Source organism: Hyperolius riggenbachi, chromosome 6 (genome assembly GCF_040937935.1).
Source record: "Hyperolius riggenbachi isolate aHypRig1 chromosome 6, aHypRig1.pri, whole genome shotgun sequence".
Lineage (NCBI taxonomy): Eukaryota > Metazoa > Chordata > Amphibia > Anura > Hyperoliidae > Hyperolius > Hyperolius riggenbachi.
The window spans coordinates 287,513,269-287,532,143 of NC_090651.1; the positions used below are offsets into that span (position 1 = coordinate 287,513,269).

Sequence of the window (18,875 nt, forward strand, 5' to 3'; positions counted from 1 at the left end):
CTATATATTTACACATACATCACTTCCTGGTTAGCGGCCATGTTTTTAGTTTGTAAACACTGCCTAAAACTGGCGATTAAAAGCCAGGATCGCGGCGGGAAGCGGTGGAAACGGCAAAGAGGGACCCAGGAGGTCCCAGTGACTCGATTGGTATGTTTTTTATTGTACAAATCGGACAGTACAGATTCTCTTTAAAGCAAACCTTAAGCGAAAATAAACTAATGAGATAATGAATTGTATATGTAGTACAGCTAAGAAATAGAACATTAGTAGCAAAGAAAATAGTCTCGTGTTGTTTTCCAATACAGGAAGAGTTTCTCTGAGCTATTTGACCCAACTTGGGTCAAATACAGTCCTGTTTTCTGAAGCACTTAAACAGCCAAGAAACAGTGAAAGACACCTTGAGATAAGGTTTTACTGCAGGACAGTTCAAAGACAGAGTGTGGTTTGTAAACTGCAAATATGACAGAATAATGCAATGTTACTAAGAAAAAAGCTATATGACTGAAAATATTTATGAAAATATTAAAAATATTTATGAAAATATAAAAAAATTGAGCCATAGGTTTGATTTGCATGTTTCAAACCAAAAATCAATGGGGATCAATAGGCAGCATAAAAACATGTACCATTATTATTATTATTATAATTATTATTTACCTTCAAAACTGTTGGATAAGATTTTACAGTGGTACAACAAATGCCATAAAAATTAAATGAATAAAAGCACATGACCTGCTGAAGATGGGGCATATTCAAGAAACTGTGGTATGCCAGGGGCAGGCAGTGCACCACAATTGTACAGGTATTTACACAGGTTTCATAGCGGGCATTGAGCAAATAGTGAAACCTGCATTATGTACACAACGCGCGGGTTCCTAGTGTAACGCACATTGCTTAAATGGCTTGCCATGGCAATTTTATCATCTACTTCAAGTCACATGGTCACATGCACTACAGGGATTGGCTGTACAGTGGATGTATTACCAGTCTATCAGAAGCATAAAATAACGCTGAAACTGAACATGTGCTTGACATTTGATTGACAAATAATTATTAAAAATAAAATAAAGGACCCATACTTGTGAAAAATGCATGGTGGATATTGTAATAATTTATAAGTAAGGCTGACTTGAAGGGGAATAAAGAGAAAGTGTGTGCCTCTCCTATGTAAGTGATTCTGTGTACATCTGTTAATTCCCTCTGAGAAGCACAAGATACATCTCCAAAACATAACTGATGTCAAAACCAGCCAGCAACTTAGCTGATATCTCCTTGATATTGATTGTTTACTTGGTCCACCATCTTGTCCCAGTTAAAGCGGACCCAAACCGAACATTTTTTTTAATTCAAAATATTTAGTTGCAGCACTCTGACACATACAAAGCTAAATAAACACTCCTTCAAGCCTATGAGAATTTCAGTGCATGCTTTTCACCCTTCTCTTTTCAGAACTAGGGTTATACAGGTGGCAGCCATTAGCAATTCCTTCTATGCTGGACACCTGCTACTTCACCAGTTTGCCGGATTCTGTCCCGGCAATATGAAAGGAAGGGGAGGGGTTCCTCCAATAAATGTAAAATATTTTATATTTGTCATCATGCAACTGAAAAAGGCTGCTATTTATTATTATAATTTAGAAAATAGATTTTATTTCTGAAATCTTGTATTTTTAATTTGGGTCCACTTTAATTATTAGACAAGATTTCAGAAATGCACACCTAGTGCATTTTTCTGTGCACAGAAGAAAGACTTGAAGCATGCAGCTTTATTTCCCACACACTTTTTATGTTTTTACTTTCTTTTAATTACCTTAAAGGAACACTATCGATTAACATATTTTTTCAATTGAGATAGGAATAGTTTGGGAAGTGCTGTTAGGTACAGGGTGTATACATTTTAATGCTTATCTCTTTATTTACTGTTATCAAATTCCTTTCACACTTCAGTGTTGCCAATTCTGACAGCAGAGAGAACCATGAGGGGAAGGGGAATTCCCTTATACTTCATCCTTTAACCCTGTACTGTGTTTGAGAGAAAGCTCTAAGCAACTGCAGCTGGTGTGTCTATGAGAGCTGGCTGCAGGAAGCAGAGGAAATGTAACTTATGAGCATATGCAAATGCGATATTCCAAACGTAGCTAAAATCTACACACAGTGAATTACAGCTTTTGCCTCTGATATTTAACATGAAAAGTAGGAGATGTTTACACAGCTACTTAGACATTATTTGTACATTGCCATTTTCGAACTCTTGGTTTGTTAGTGTTCCTTTAAGGCCCCTTTTACACTTGCAGGTTAAACCTGCATAGTTTACCGCAAGAGACTGCAAAAGCAATGATAGTCTATAGAGACTTTCACACTTATTGCGGTCTGTTGCAGTGCACCGGAAGTATCTGAGCCGACTCAAGGACAGCAATGCGTTACTCAATGCACAGTGCTTGGGGTAATGGAAGTCTATGGGCGATGCACGTAGTGTGAACGACAGTGTGTGGTGCGTCGCAGTGTGTATGCGTGGACTAACGTCCCGAAAACATACTTATAAGTTAATTGGCTTCTCCCTATATTGGCCCTAGACTACAATACATACACTACACAATACATACATAGACATATGGCTATGGTAGGGAATAGACTGTGAGCCCGTCTGAGGGACAGTTAAAGAATAAACTATATATACTCTGTACAGCGCTGCGCAGGGCCGGATTTCTTAAAGCGGAATATAACCCTGCATTTCAACTTTGCTCTAAAACATTATTTACAGTATATTATATGCAACCAGCATTTTTTTTTACTAAACCAGCATTGGAAGGGTTACACAGAGCTTTAAAGTTCCTGGAGAGAACTGCAGACGCATCCGAAGCATACATAGATACATTTTGTTTACATAAATGTATCTAAGTGTGGAATGTGACTCACTCTCTCTGACTGAGAAGGAGCTGGAGGACAGCCAAAGAGTGTGTAACATTTCTCACTTGTTACATTCTATTTAGTTAAATGTATCTATCTGAACTTCTGCATATCTCTCCACAGAACTTTAAACCTCTGTGTTTAACCCTTCCAATGCTGGTCTAGTAAAAAAAAATGCTGGTTGCATATAATATGCTGTAAATAATGTTTTAGAGCAAAGTTGAAATGCAGGGTTATATTCCGCTTTAAAAAATCCACAAAGGCCTGGGCCCTGGGTGGCTGCAGCCCAAGGAGGCACCTGGATGTGAAATAGGGGTTGTTACATATGATAGAGAAGGTGGCCAATGGGGAGCAACATTTGGAAAAGGGAAGCTGAGGCCCAAGGGAGCAGTCTTTTTAAAAAACGTATTTTTTTAACTTGTACCCACTATTCTCCTAAACATATGTAGCAATTTTGTTAGCAATAAGATATATGGTGGCTTTGCTATTCCATGGCAAATTTGCCACGAAATTACCCATACATTACGAATGCTAATACAGAATACATTGAATTAACAATTAGTAATTATGTATAGGCGTGATTGCGAAAATGTTTGTGAAATTTTGCGTAATAATTAGCTGATTACACCATTCCTACATTTTGTACCGTTTTATGAACTTACTTGTAAGAAGAGTACAGCATCAGAGGTATGTAATAGCTTATCTCCATCGTGCTGCTTGTCCTGGAGTTGCTCTTTCTTTACTTTTAAGTCATTTATAATTTGCTCAATGAGGTCCACAGCGCCCCGCTCTTTGTGCTCCAGATTGGTCTTCACTTCCTCTTGCTGTTTCTGCAGTTCTTTTATAAGATCCTTGAAGCTGTGGTCCACAGCTGATTTCTGATTGGCTGTGAAGTTCTGAAAACAGGAAATGATACAGTTAGGATGGCTCAGGAATCACAAACATTTTGAAACATCATCCATATATCATCACTCAGAGCCGGATTTACCATAAGGCAATGTAGGCACATGCCTACAGGCGCCTGATGATGGAGAGGTGGCTCACTCCCCTCCCTCTCTTCTTTCCCTATGCAGAGTCTCTAGCAGAGTGTAAATGAGGGGTTACTCACTTAGCTCTCTGTGTTCCACTGATGAGGTCTCCTTTCAGTTTGGGGCACCACTAGCTACTGAATTCTCAGGGTACCTCTAGCCACCTACTGCTAAGGGACACCTGTAGCTACCTATGATGGGCAAGGTAAGTAAGGGAGGAGTGACAGCTGGGACAGCCAGCACACTTGTGGTGCAGATTAGTGGGGGTTTGTAAGTCCATGGAGGGTGAAGCCTAAGCTGCCAAAACATCTGTGCCTATAGGCTCCTGTGAGGTAAATCTGGGCCTGTCATCAACAGTCAGGTCACATTAAGCAATTCCTACCTGCACCAGCTAAAAGCAAAATGGTAGCTCTGATAAAATAGAAACAGTAGCATTGTAGAATAATTCTGCATGTCAGCCCACTGTCCACACAATTTTATGGGCCTGTTCACACCTGTGCACAGTACCAAATCACGTTCTTCTAAATCACTGCATAGTGGCTCTGAATTAATGTCTATGTCCAGTCTCTATTGCTGTTCACACACATTGTAACGCACGTACTCAGTGTGAATCCAAGAAAGTCTTAGGTAAATAGATCACAACGGAAATGGAATCAAGTGAAGTAAACTTTTGTTTAGGTTTAAGGCCCTTTTAGATTGAGTCACTTGCATTGAGGTCAAATCAAATCGCAATGTAGCCAAAAAACCGGAACGTGCGTTAGCGCTGCGGTGCCACCATACATTACAATGAAAACACATGCATTACGCGGTTAATGCACAGCATGCTATGCATTACTGCGACGGTACCCACCGCATTCAATGTGTAAAACCCTATAGGAGCATCATTGCGTTGTGTTGCGATTGTAATGATATTGTCCATTGTGACGCAATACAACAGTCTCTGTGTGGAAGGGCCCTAAAGTAAGCTTGAACTAAACTCTTCTTCACTTGATCTCATCTGTGCCATGTTCTATATACCAAAATAGCATTATTTTACTCATGGCCATTGCTATCTTACCTAGATGGCCAGAGCCACAGAATGTATTGCTCTGTACTGAGGGAGATGGAAAAGGGAATAGCTCAGAAATGACACATCACACAAAGTAAATCTCTAAATGTAGACCTGACTTATAACAAAACATACAAGTTTCTTTCATTTAAAAACACAAACAATCTGGAGTTCAGTTACACTTTGTATTTAAATTATTTTAAGTATTGGAGTAAAGGTACCCACTAACGACACAATATGCCGAACGATTATTTACAAATGATTATTTGTATGAACGATCGGAAATTACCATTTGGGACCACTAATGCACAAAAACATACAAACCAATCCAATCAGATTGATGGGATTCATCCAAAAATCGGTTTGATTTCATTAATCTGAATTGTATTCTTAGTGGCCACCGTAAGAGAATTTTAATGACAACCAACCAGCTACCATTTTCTAAATAATGTTGGCAGCAGTAGAGCACATAGAGTCTGGTACTTTTCCTATTACATGTTCCCTTTAGGCTTGGTCAGTGACATGCAAATAATTCAGAGTTGATGCAAGATTATGCAAATTTTGTATGTAAATATTGCAGATTGGAAATGAAGCAATCGAGTTTTGCCGACGTGGAATGCGGTGGGTCCATTTACAAGCATGATTATTGTATCGCATTCATTGACCATCCCTAGTTCCCTTTAGTCATAATTTTTGGTTAACCGCCTGGATCGAGCTTCAGTTAAAGACAGGTCCGGATTTACCATAAGACACTGTAAGCAAATGCCTACAGGCGCCAAATGATGGAGAGGCAGATCTCTCCCCTCCCCAAGTTCTTCCCTTTCTCCTACCCTATGCAGAGTCCCAAGCAGAGCATAAATGAGAGATACTCACCCAGCTCTCCCCATTCCAACTAACAAGATCCCCCTTTCAGAGACTCCACTAGCCACTCAATAATGAGGGTACCTCTGGCAACCTAATACTTTAGGGAACCTGTAGCTCCCTATGACAGACAAGGGAAGTAAGGGAGAAGTGACTGCTGGGCCAGCCAGCTCTCTTATGTTGAGGTTCAGCTGGGGTTAGTAGGTTCATGGAGGTCGAAGTCTAAGGTTCCAGGACATCTGTGCCTATCCGGGCCTGGTTAAAGATAAGGCAAATCAGCCAACGAGAAAAAAGCTTTCCCATTTAGTTTACAAAATATTCTACATCCTTTTTTTAATGACATCATTTCAAATACAGATATCTGAATTATACATAATTGGTTGCATGGACTTTCTGTACTATTCATGTAGTAGGAGGCCTTTTGCACAACTTTAAAAATTACATTATATGACAAGAATCACTTTTAATGAAGAATGTGGCCTAATTACAGATACAATAGGCCAATTCCTTAATGAGAGAATGGGTCCAATTCACAAAAGCGTGACATTTTCACTCCTGCCGATGTTCAGCTCAAGTATCTCCTCCAGTTTATTCTGGTGGTGTCTCTTTTAATTCCTCTGAACCTTACTGGCTATTTGATACCAGCACTGGAAAAGTCAGAATTGCTCTCTTTAATAATTTAGACAAGACGTATTGTATTGTCCTCCTCCTACATGCTTGTGCCCAGTTGTGCTCCACCTGCCACATACGTGTCCTTCAGAAGTTACTGTATGAATAAAGCACTACTGACAGCGATACAAAAGTAAATAAACAACTGTGCTATGAAGGAAGCAGTTTGTTATCAGTTCACGTAAGGGAATATAAAACAAAAAGGCAATGCCTTAAATGAGAAAAACAAATTTCAAAGCTGGCAGATTTTTGAAAATGCAACCCAGGGATTCAGCTGCTGGTTGAAGTCATACAAGGACATACTGTCCTCTGTATAATCTGCAATTTATTTAAAGTGCTGAGAAGCCAGATTAGGACAATTTAGCTACAATTATGAATGGGCAGATTTCTTACAGAGTTTAGGGTATCTGAGATGAACAATGTCACAGGTTTTATACTTACCTGGGGATTCATCCAGCTCCCTTGAGGCTGCACTGTCCCTCGGCGTCTCCCCAGGCCGCTCTTATCCCTTGCAGAATGGCCCGGTACTGTGGCTCGTCGCTATCTGGGGCCACGGGAACGTGACGAGGGAGTGCACTGCCGGGCCGAGCATGCCTGACACAGCGCAACTGGGCCACAGTACTGTGTCATCCTGCGGGGACAGGAGCGGCCAGGGAGACATCGAAGAACCCGAGCAAACTGGTGGAGTAAGCCCCAGGTAAGTATAATGCTAGCTACACACTATGAGATTTTCTGGCAGATTTACTGTCAGATCGATTATTTCCAACATGTCCGATCTAATTTCCGATAGTTTTCCGATCAATTTCTGATAGAGGTAAACAGAAAATAATCGGAAATCAGATCGGACATGTTGGAAATAATCGATCTGACAGTAAATCTGCCAGAAAATATCATAGTTTGTACCTATGTAGGTAGAAAAAAACAAAGTCTTGTAAAAGTAATACCTATTAATGTTAGTTTGTACCTAAAACCTGGAACATTGCTCATGTCAGGTTCTCTTTAAGTGCAATTTAGATCTCTTATCTCTACATGTATGTTCTGGTTACAGGAAACCTGTAGTGATGTGAGATGTGTATGGAGACTGCCACGCTCGTTAGCTTTTTCAAAGGCCAGTTACTTGGCTGTCCCACTAATCCTTTGGCTTCAGTACTGTCTGTCATAAAATAAAACAAACAAGCAGCTAAGTCAGTCATGAGTCAGAATCTCTAATCCACACACTCGTTCGTTAACTGACATTTTTATAACAGGGAATAAAGATGGCAGCCTCCATACTCTTCTAAATACATACTTCCATACTCTTCTAACTACAAACTACAAACTATCCACAAACTTTTCCCTCCTTTCCTTCACACTGCTAACCTGCGGTAGTGGCGCAGGTAGGGAGGTAGGGATTTTTTACTTTTATCTTGCTTCAGGTGTGATTTAAAGGACAAATGAAGTGAGAGATATATGGAGGCTGCCATATTTATTTCCTTTTAAACAATACCAGTTGTCTGGCAGTCTATTTGGCTGCAGTAGTGTCTGAACAACATGAGAAACAAGCATGCAGCTAATCTTGGCAGATCTGACAATAATGTCAGCAATACCTGATCTGCTGCATGCTTGTTCAAGGTCTATGGCTAAAAGCATTAGAGGCAGAGGATTAGCAAGACAGACAGGCAACTGGTATAAGTATGGCAGCCTCCTTTTCCCTCTCTCTTCAGTTGTCCTTTAAAGTGTTTGTGCTCCTGTACTTGAAGTGTGCAAACTATAACTTAAAACAAGACTCTGATCCATCATGCAGTGTTAGAACTAGTATTACTGATTTTGATTTTGCAAGCTTATCTCTGACAATATTTACATTGCAAAATGAGTGAGGAGCAGCGGGTAAACCTATACTCACTTTTTGCAAATGCTACTAGTATATCAACAGAGATATACTAAGAAGAGTCCGTTTAGTCTCACAGTGTACTCATAAGGATGGAGGCGCCCAGGTGTAAAAATATACATAAACTTCTAATAGTTAAAATAGAAATGAACGTTAATCTCTTGCCTCCTGACGACAACAACACCAATAGTACTGGAAAAGTATTTACTCAAAACACCAATGCGTTTTAAAGGTAGTAGCCCGCTTCCTCAGGTCAATACACAGTGCCTTGAAGCAAGGTAAATAGGATACGGGCGCCTCTGGTCAGAGGCAAAGCCATCCAATGTGGGGACGGTTAATTTCCCGCTGGCTTATACTATGATTGCAGAGATCTGCAGCCCACTCTTGTGAATATAACTGCATATGCTTACAACTTTCCATATATTAACAATACTACACCATTGGGCACCTGGTCTCTTTGTTTACCTAGGTATTCCTGAGTACAAGGTCCCTACAAGGATCACCGAAACCATAGAAGGTTGATAAAATTGGTTACATAAATGTATTTAAGATTTCCAGCGTCTTCAAACAACGTGTCTGTGGGCCACACCTTACAACCTTAGCTAGACTTAATAGGGCCCCCCCTGCAAAAATGAGAGCATGGGGCCCCTTGATCCCCTAACCTCATGAGGGTCACGTGATTGTGAGCCAGCGAATGGCAGCAGAGAGTGTTCTGCTGTAAAGTAGCATCTAGAAGCAGGAAAAAAATTACAGACATCCTGCTACTGGCTACTCTGCATCGCAGGGACGTTTTTTGTGAGCGAATGGGGAGGTTTCCTTGCTAATTGGCTGCACTTGTGGTTTGGTAAAGGGTGGAGGAGCCTCTGGGCCCCCCTGCAAAGGCGGGGGTCGCAGGGGTGATTGCTACGCCCATGCTTACATCAAGACCCTTTCCTCTTGAACTATAGTGACCACAGGACACTAACAATATGTTTTTGTTTTTTAGCATTTCAATTGATTCCTGGAACCTGCGGCAATTTGTACATCCAGCTATGTGGTAGAACAATGTAAACTCTATAGCTCGCAGAGAAACATGTTTACTGTATAATCAGGGCATTGGATGGCTTTGCTAAATATCCTGCTGCAAACATTTGGTAATGATTTGACCTTCATAGGAGTCAATGAAAAATGCCTGCCCAGTGCCCACACCAGCAAAATGACTAGCAACTGCAGGTCACCTCCTGCTAATAAGCCTCAGTCAGTACTATTGATTTTCCTTTTTCAGTGTTTTCAATGTGAATGTGCCCTTACAGATACACGGCTGCAAATGCAGTGTAATGAAATACATTTTACTACAAATGTGCCAATGCAGAGTTCCCTGAAGATAAAATGCAGGATTAAAACCATATACTAAAGCTGGGTACACACGTGAGATTTGTCAGGAAGGTTTGAACGACAGATCTTTCTAGTGATGCAGCAGCAGGGCCAGGCCCGAGGCAGAGGCGAGAGAGGCTCCAGCCTCAGGGCTCAGTGTAGGAGGGGGCATACAACTCACTCGGCTATCATTCCCCTACTGTGTTTGAAGCAAAGAGAAATACGAAAAGGGGAGTACCTGGCAGTGACTGCAAGCCAGATAACTAGAGATTAAGGTGTTGGGGGGTTGGAGGCCCTGAGGCGGCTCTTAGTCTAATAGCAATCAGTGTGTGACGGCTGGGGAGGGAGATGGAAAGGTGCACTTTGGTGTCTCAGCCGTGAGTGCTGAACGACCTTGTTCTGGCTCTGTGCAGTAGTTGGAGATCTGAAGTAGTCGGGGATCTAAGCCACACACATTGCACTGAGCTGGGTTCGACTGTCACATGCTCTCCCCTGCATTGCCACATATTTGCAGAAGCAGGAAGCAATCATTGCGAGCTGAGGCCCATGTGGCACTGCAACTGTTTGGGCCCCAGACTCTTTACAGGCCCCATACTGCAGTCTACCTGTACTGCTCAGAAGGCAGCCCTGATTTCAGACATGCAGAAAAGGTACAGACATGTCAAAATCAGCAATGCAAAGGTGGGTATGGGGTGCTAGGGGATCTTGCAGGGGTGAGCCCTCACTGAACCCAAGCCCTCTCTAAATCCCCTAACATCTCTAGTTACTATCTTTTAACTTTTTTCCTCACAGTAACACTTAAAATTGAAAGTTATTAATGGCATTTGGCATTGACATGCCAGAAAGTACAAAACTATTAGAATGTAAATGGATGGGACCACAAATCTTTCCAGAATAATTAGTGTTTTATTGTGCTTTGCAAGGATCCATATAAATATTGTGCTAATTATTTATGATATGTTGATAGATGAATAATTAAAAGTGAATTGTCCTGAAGTAATTATTTTATCAAGCCATACTTTTAATATAATTATGTGTTCCCGCTAGCTCTGTAAATTTAAACCCCACCCACTTTCTTCCATAATACTGTAATACATTTAATGTGTGTTCCTACTTCCTAGCTATGCATGAAAGGCACCTGTAGATTTTTTTGCCACATCACCAATGCATGACTGCTAAGCCAGGTAAGGTCATATGTTATCTCTTAGCTTGCTACGTAGGTTGTGTGGAAAATATCCAGTGATTTAGGACTATACAGACTGATTATTTCCCTGCAGTGATAATGTTGCCTGGGATTTTTATAACTGCGCTGCGAGGGAAAAACACTATGGCCTCAATTCACTAAGCTTATCTCCTGTCTTTAATAACTCTGTTACCATGGTGATAAGGCATGTAGTATTCAGGAAACATTTTACCTCAGGCAAGCCTAAAGTTAACTCTTCTGTCTTTAAATTAACTCTCCAATCCTTAAAATAACTCCAGAGTTAAAGACAGGCTGTTAATTAACTGCGTGTGAAAATAACTACAGAGGAGGTAAATTAACTACAGAGGAGGTAAATTAACTACAGAGGAGGTAAATTAATTACAGGAGAGGTAACTTAAGGAATGAAGAGGTAAGATAACTCTCTCACGTGTGGAGGTAAGTTTTCTCTTGCTTTATTATCTCTAGCATGATCTTAGTGAATCGAGGCCTTTGTCTTGCCAGATATTAGTGTGCAGACATGACTGCTGGTATTAGCTCCACAGTGCACCACTGGGGGTAGATTAGGTCATTCTGGTCATTCACTGAGACTGATCTGGAAGATTTTTTATTCATCAGATTAACTGAATGTACCAATAGTGCAGGTTGTTTTACTGAAGCAAATGTGCAATAAAGATGTGTTGCCCTGATGTCAAGCATCCAATCAGGTGCTGAGCATGATGCATGGATCACAGTGACATTTCACTGCTGTCCGTTGCCTATTTATTCCAGAGATCACCTGCATTGCTGGTAATTAAATGCTGTCAGGTCAGCATAGACCACTGGGGTAGTCACTGCCCTATTATTACTCATAGGGCTCTATTCACAAAACGTCTCATTAATGACTTATTTATCACCTAATTGATAAAAATAACCTTTCTGCACACTTACAAGAAAAAAAAAATAATTGCTGAAAGTAAAATGTTCCTGATTAACTTCATTTCAATATTACTTAGCTTATCTTAAAGGGACTTCGAGCACCTCTCATGGGCATGCCTTTAAGACTCCAACCAGTACTGTAAAGTACTGCAAAGTACTTAAAGATGCATACCTTTCTGTAGCTTGTGCTCTCCTCTTTCATTTGATGCCTTTGAATCGCCGTTCTACACCAAATAGTTTTCATTCGATTTCAATTTAAAAATTGTGGCTGCCATCTTGGCTATGTTATAACTTCTGGGTCACCACTGTCTTCTCTGTCAGAGAAGTGCATCACTGAATGAAGCAGGAAGAGGAAGTGACATGCATGGCCATTGCAATAGGTTCCTCCAGAGGGGTCATAGCACGACTTTGTTGGAAGTTGTCTGTCTTAAAGGCATGCCCATGAGAGGTGCTCGGAGTCTGTTTAATTATATTACATTTTTTCTCTTTGGGAGCTTAAAAAGGTAACATAGATAAAGTGAAAACAGAGGAAAACAGGTGAAAAAGCTTTGTGAATAATGCCCATTGTGTAGTATTACCATTATGTCTTCCTTACCAAGTGCTGTGATTCTGCCTCCCCCTTCCTTCTCCCAAGGCTATTAGGTCCCCTAAACATAAGTTTAGAAGCAATGTAAGTCAATGGGTGATGCATAAATTTAATGATGTCGGGGGTGGGGCATGCATGCGCGGAACAATGCAAATACGATGCTGAACACGGGAATCCCAGTGACGTACTTCCTGTCCAACAGTGAGTACATCACTGAGCGAGGGGTGGCGAAGGACATGCGAGGGGGGCGGTACTATGCAAATGACCCTGACGACATACTCTGCCGCAGGGTCATATGAATAACGATTTGTGCTTTGTGATGTGATGGGGCGGAGCATCGCACAGCAAACACACTTACCAGGTTTAAAACCGGCCTGAAAGTCATACATTTTTTAAATTAAATTTACAAGCAAAACAATCTCTCTCTCTGAATGACTAAACAGGACTAGGCAACCGTCTACCTGCAGTTAGACTGTGAGTTTGGAAGAAACCTTCAAGCCTCCATCATCACTCGTTCCCCTTTTGTTCTCAGAAGAAGCAGCATGCTTAGGAACTGGTGGAGACTGAGATGAAGATAATGATTTTTTTCTGTTTTGTACTTGACAGTGGGCGTGGTAGGTGGAGTGTCTAACTGACAGAGAGCTGACAGAATCCAATTACTGAACAATACTATTTATATGGGGTAATTGTTGTGTCTGTTAAACTTGTTTTCACATTTTGAATAGTCATGCTATTTAAATTTGTACTTTAAAGTGGTTAAATCCCGTCTCCAGACATCTCCCGGTACAGGTTTATAACTGCCATCTAATAGAGTGCTAATACAATACCATTTTGTGTGAAGTTCAAGTGAGGCTTCAGCTTCTACAGCTAAAACTTCCATCTTGACATGTTGATTATATCACTAAAGGTACTGAGCATTGGGGGTCTGTTTCAGGTTCTGCATGTGGTGTTGGTGCTGCATGGATTGTGTCAGCCCACTATTCAGACTTCTGGGGTGCACAAACTGAATCTCTCTAAGAAGATTGCAGCCTAAAGCATTGACAATCTGTCAGGCAGGAAGTGATCAGTGATTGGTTTTCTGAACAGGTTGGTTACTTTATAAATTATTTATTTGATGTAATATGATTTTAGCTATTCACAGAGCTTCTATGTCAACAAAACAAAGGCTCTGCAGCTGAGAGCCTGCAAAGATTAAGGGAAACATTTGTTGAGCTTGCAACAGAATGTTTACATTTTAGTCTCCAGATACATCTAAGTATAATGTAACTAAACCGCCTGGTAGAGATTTGAATGGAGTTTGCGTTGCTCAGCATACTTCCTTCACAGCCCTTTCAAAAAGGGGGTAATTAATTAATAATTATTATTATGTTATTTGACATTTTAATGCAAATTGCCCCCCCCCCCCCCTATTCTCAAGGGTTTATTGCCTTGAAAATTCAAAATATTGTTTTATTCTTTTCTTGGTTGAACTTAATGAACATTTTTAACCACGCTAATTATGTGAGATAAGAAGTAGATATATTTAGACCTCCAAACCAGTGATTGGTTAGAGCCCCTTTTACACTACCGCGCTGCATCGCACTGTGTTACGCTTCATCACCAAACCCCCCTGCAAGGGCCATGCAAGTCTATGGAGACTTGCACACTTCACAGTGTGCAGATCGCCGAAAGTATCCAAACGCAAAACCTGCAGCACGTTGTGGCATGATCCATGCCTATCGCTTGGATTATGCAGCAATGCAAGTCAATGGGCGACACAGCAAGTGTGAAAGACGGGAGTGCATGCGTGGACTGACAGGAATCCCAGCGATGTACTTCCTACCCACGAAGGGGCGGCGGAATGCATATGACCCTGTCCATCCACCGTGGTGCAGGGTCATGTGAAGACTGATTTCCGCTGTGCGGCTCCCCTGTCGTGCGATAACCGCTCTGCTTAGGTATAAAAAGGGGCTTAAGGTGCGCACACACCTCTGTTGTTGCCTAGAGGGATCAGTACCAGGACTCGGGGCCAAGCACTGTACAGATGCCATGCTCATACACAGTGGAAGCGCAGAAAGGAAAACATATCTGACAAGCTCTTTTCTGATATGTTTCGGGAGTCCGCTGGTGGCAACGGTGGGTGGGGCAATGTGGGAAGCCCCTGGAGGATCCAGACGCTCCCCTCTTCTTAGGTACTGGTAAGTATCTCATTTTTTTTATATCACCTTAGGTACACCTTAAAGATTTAGGCATACAGGACATTTAACCACTTGAGAACCACAGTGGTAAACCCCCCTAAAGACCAGGCACATTTTTAATAAAATGGCCACTGTAGCTTTAAGGCCAAGCTGCAGGGCCGCACAACACAGCACATGAGTGATTTCCGCCCACCCCTTTTCCCCCCACCAGCAGAGCTCTCTGTTGGTGGGGTCTGATCGCCCCCAAGTTGTTTACTTTTTTATATAAATATTTATGTATGTTTTTCAATATTTTTCACTATTTTTTTTATTTATTTATTTCTCAATCCCCTCTCCCCCCCCCCCCCCAGCCCCCCTCCAGCCAGCCAATCCTGGCGATCGGCTGTCATAGAGCCGATCACTCCCTTGTCCCCCGGGGGACAGCCGTGTTGCACAGATGTCCCCAGTACAGCGCTGCTGCCGATTGCAGCGCTGTACTAACAGTAAAGATGGCGGTTTCGCCATCTAATAGTCTCCCGAGCGGCAATCGGCTCTCGGAGACTGAAGGCGGGGCAGAGTTCCGCCCCCAAGCAGGAGATGCACGCACAGCCTGCGCACGATCTGCAATCTGCAAACTGCAGCCCCAGGACTTGACGCCAATTGGCATTAGGCGATCCTGGGGCTGCCGCAGCCACGCCCATTGGCGTGGGGCGGTCATGTACAGTTTAAACAAGCTCAGGAGACATCTGTAGATATGCTTGATTCTCGGATGAGGCAGCCACGAATGGACACCTTGACTGAGTTCCACTTAACATGCGAACAGGTGTGGTCTATGGACTATAAAACTTTGAGAATAATTCCCATAGAAGAATACAGTCAGCTTTCAACATTACAGTCCTATTTAGCCTCAAAAGACAACAATAATCATGAAAAATAGGCTTGGTGGCAGCATTGCAAAATGTCAAATGTTTTAAGCACTTCGCAGACGTCACGAGTCCAGTTTTACTGGTCCTGTAACAGGATAAACTAAGTACGGCTCATGATCCAATGGAAAACAAACACCATAGCAATTATTGTTTTGTGTTCACCTGTAACTATACATCTCATAGAGGGGATTTACTGCAGATATTACTGTGAAGGAAATATGTTGGCAGACAGAACACAATGCTTTGCCAAATCAGATGGAAAGCAAATTAATGATATTCTTCTTATAATTTGGCTCAGCTTTTCTTCACTTCTTCATCAAATACATGAGGACACATATTAGGCCCTTTCAAGAGAAGCAGAGAATTTGGGTGCATGCGGCTAGTGGATGATTTGGGCGCTGCCATTGCCGCCATTGTTAATTATCGGTTATTGGGCACTGAACCAGAAATGGGGGCTACCCATAACATATTACCTTAAACCATAATTTTTGCCCCCATCAATGTTAATTAGCAGCTCTTGCCTTAAATTATCACGTATAATTATCGGTTGTTGTTTAACTGTGGAGCAATTATTGGACATTGATTTTCGACTAGAAGATTTAGAGATCTGGAGAAGATGTATAGTGCTGTCACAACAATAAATTTGGCTAGTGAGGTATTCCCTGCCTGCCAGGCAGGAAGTACATCACTGTCGCATGCAAGCCACGTTGCCCACTGACTCCACACTCCCTGTGTCACCCATTGACTTGCATTACTGCATGATCCATATGGTAGGCACGGACCGGTTCATGCAGCAATGTGCTGCCAACGTTGCTTTTGGATTGCAGGCTGCAGCGATTTCGATACTTCCACCGCATAACATAGTGTGAACAGTGCAAGCCTCCATTTACTTCCATCTCCCTTGCGTCGAGCTGCGGCGGAGGAGAGTACCGCGGAGCAAGGCAACACGCCCAGTGCGCAAGGGGCCTAAGGTGGTTTGCAATGAAGTGTTTTTGATGCTTAAATTGGGAGGGGGAAGCCTTAGGATCCAGATCCTTCTCAGCCAGGCTGATCCAGGGACTACACTCCTGAAGCACGATTTCTTGGAACAGCAACCAACATTCTTTAAAGAGATGATTATATCTAAAGAAGGAAGAGTCTTTAGCCTTCAGGGCTTGACAGTGTGATGGCCACCTCTGATATACTGTATGTATTTCCACATAACCTGCTGATCTCCACCTCAGATAGCTGGTATGTCTTGGCGTAGCAGGCTGACATTTGTTTTTCTAGTGAACTGAGTCTTACAGGCTAACCTGGAGCAAAAAGAGGTTACTCATAAAATCTTTTAAAGGGCACCTGAACTGAGAGGGATATGGAGGCTGTCATACTTACTTCCTTTTAAACAATACCGGTTACCTGGTGTCCTGCAAAACCTTCATGCAACAGTAGTGTCTGAATCACACACCTAAAACAAGCATGCATCTAATCCAGTGAGACATCAATCAGAGCACCTGATTTGCATGCTTGTTCAGGGTATATGGCTGGAGGTATTAAAGGCTGAGGATCAGTAGGACAGCCAGGCAATGTGCGTCGTTTAAGCCTTTTCACAAATTGTAACACTTTTAATGCATGAAAATTTTCAAGTAATTCTCCCTGTGCTATCATGCACTATAGTTCAGACCTCAGATCAGCGGTAACAGTGGCGTAGCTATAGATCATGGGGCCCCATAGCAAAGCTTTCATGGGGCCCTCAGATGGAGGCACTCCTAAGCAATGCCACCTGCCCTGTTAATAGGGCAATTTACATTGTCATGCAATCAAAACTGCACATGGTTCATGGGCACTAAGACAAAGTCAGAGGGTGGAGAACTTTAAAAAATGAATGATGAATATATTAAGTACCACCTGGGCCCCTATGCTCCAGGGCCCCATAGCAGATGCTATGGTTGCTATGGCTATTGCTACGCCCCTGAGCGGTACCCTAGATGCAGTGAAGAAATAGCCAGGTGAACGGTACACAGTGATGGTCTACATACTTTAAATGCAGGAAGTGAGCAGTGATGTCACATCCTGTATTTGAAGTATATGTAAACTGTGCACCGTTCACCTGGCTGCCTCTTCACCACTGCTCTGAGGTCTGTCCCGTGAGGAGCGAGTGAGGGGAAAGTCGAAATTTGTGGAGCCAGGACGGGACCAAGACAAGCGGCAGACATGCAAACACGGCGTGCACCACCTGGCAAACAGCAAAGTACCACTGGTTGAAAAACCCTGACAAAGATCAGATATAAAAGCCGTGAAAACCATCGTATCCGTTCGTAGAGAGTGTTGTTACTCTTAGCTCTTAGTTACCAGTTAAGTCGCAGCAGGCAGCCATCTTAATATAAACATTGTTCTAGTAAGGGATATGGCACATGGGCAATTCCCAACTCGCCAGCACAATCATTAGAGGCTATGCTGACTGTTGGAGAAATGCTGCTTTCTAGCTAGCTGGATGTCTGACTGGCATTTTTAGCAGGCAAAAGAATGAGCAACATGAATCATGGCTGGAGAGGGCTATGTCAATAAAAGCAAGCAGGCATTGTGTCTTTGACAGAGGAATTACCTGTATATATCATAAGCTTTCGTGTTTCTGATCCAAGAAACCTGCAGCATGAAGGATCCAACAGAGACATTTTTCGTTTGTGAGATTTGTGGCTGGTTGAAAAATACAGTCAATCCCATCTAACACCTTGATGGCGTCTTTGTTGTTGTTTCGATGCTTAGCCTGGTAGCTGAAACTTTTCAGTATTGTAAGAGCTTCCCCACTTTTGTTCCTACTGTCACTAATTAAGGGTCTACATCTAAAAATCAGTGAACTATATTTCTCTCAAAAAAATAGAATTCTTACTAAGATGAAGCACAGTTTCCTTTGCAAGCTGCTGCAATGTGCAACGAAGCACAAAGAGCCCAATTTATCACGCAGGTAAATCCCATCACTGTGTTGTCTGAACTGGAATAAGCTGAAAGTCAAGAGCCCTTACATTTCTGGCTACCCGTATGCCTATTACAGGTCAGTGATTGCTAATGATGCATCATTTGGATGATAGCCCCTGAGCTAACACCTTTAAAGTGAACCAAGCTCCATTTTTAGCATCCAGGACACTTCAATAAGACATTCAAAATGTATGTCTATAATGTGGCTCATTATAAAATAAAACCTTCAGTTTTACCTCTTCTTTTTACAGTTAAAAGTTTAGCAGAGGTTTTTTTTTTTACCTTTACCTTACTTCCAAGGCCTGCCCGACTTCAGAAATTTCAGGCAGTTGAGGACTGATATAAATATGTTATTCCACACATTAGCAGAGAACAAACAAAAGCTTTCATGGGGGAGGGGG

The 18,875-nt window shown here is 42.0% G+C and overlaps 1 protein-coding gene across 2 annotated transcripts in view; it reads right to left on the reverse strand.

Annotated features, from left to right (window-relative positions):
* TRIM29 (tripartite motif containing 29) overlaps positions 1-18,875 on the reverse strand; it is a 95,594-nt gene that overhangs the window by 46,744 nt on the left and 29,975 nt on the right. For both annotated transcript variants that reach the window (XM_068240990.1, XM_068240991.1), the window contains exon 3: positions 3,572-3,805. In XM_068240990.1, the coding sequence (XP_068097091.1) occupies positions 3,572-3,805 (234 nt within the window). The remainder of the gene's footprint in view (positions 1-3,571; positions 3,806-18,875) is intronic.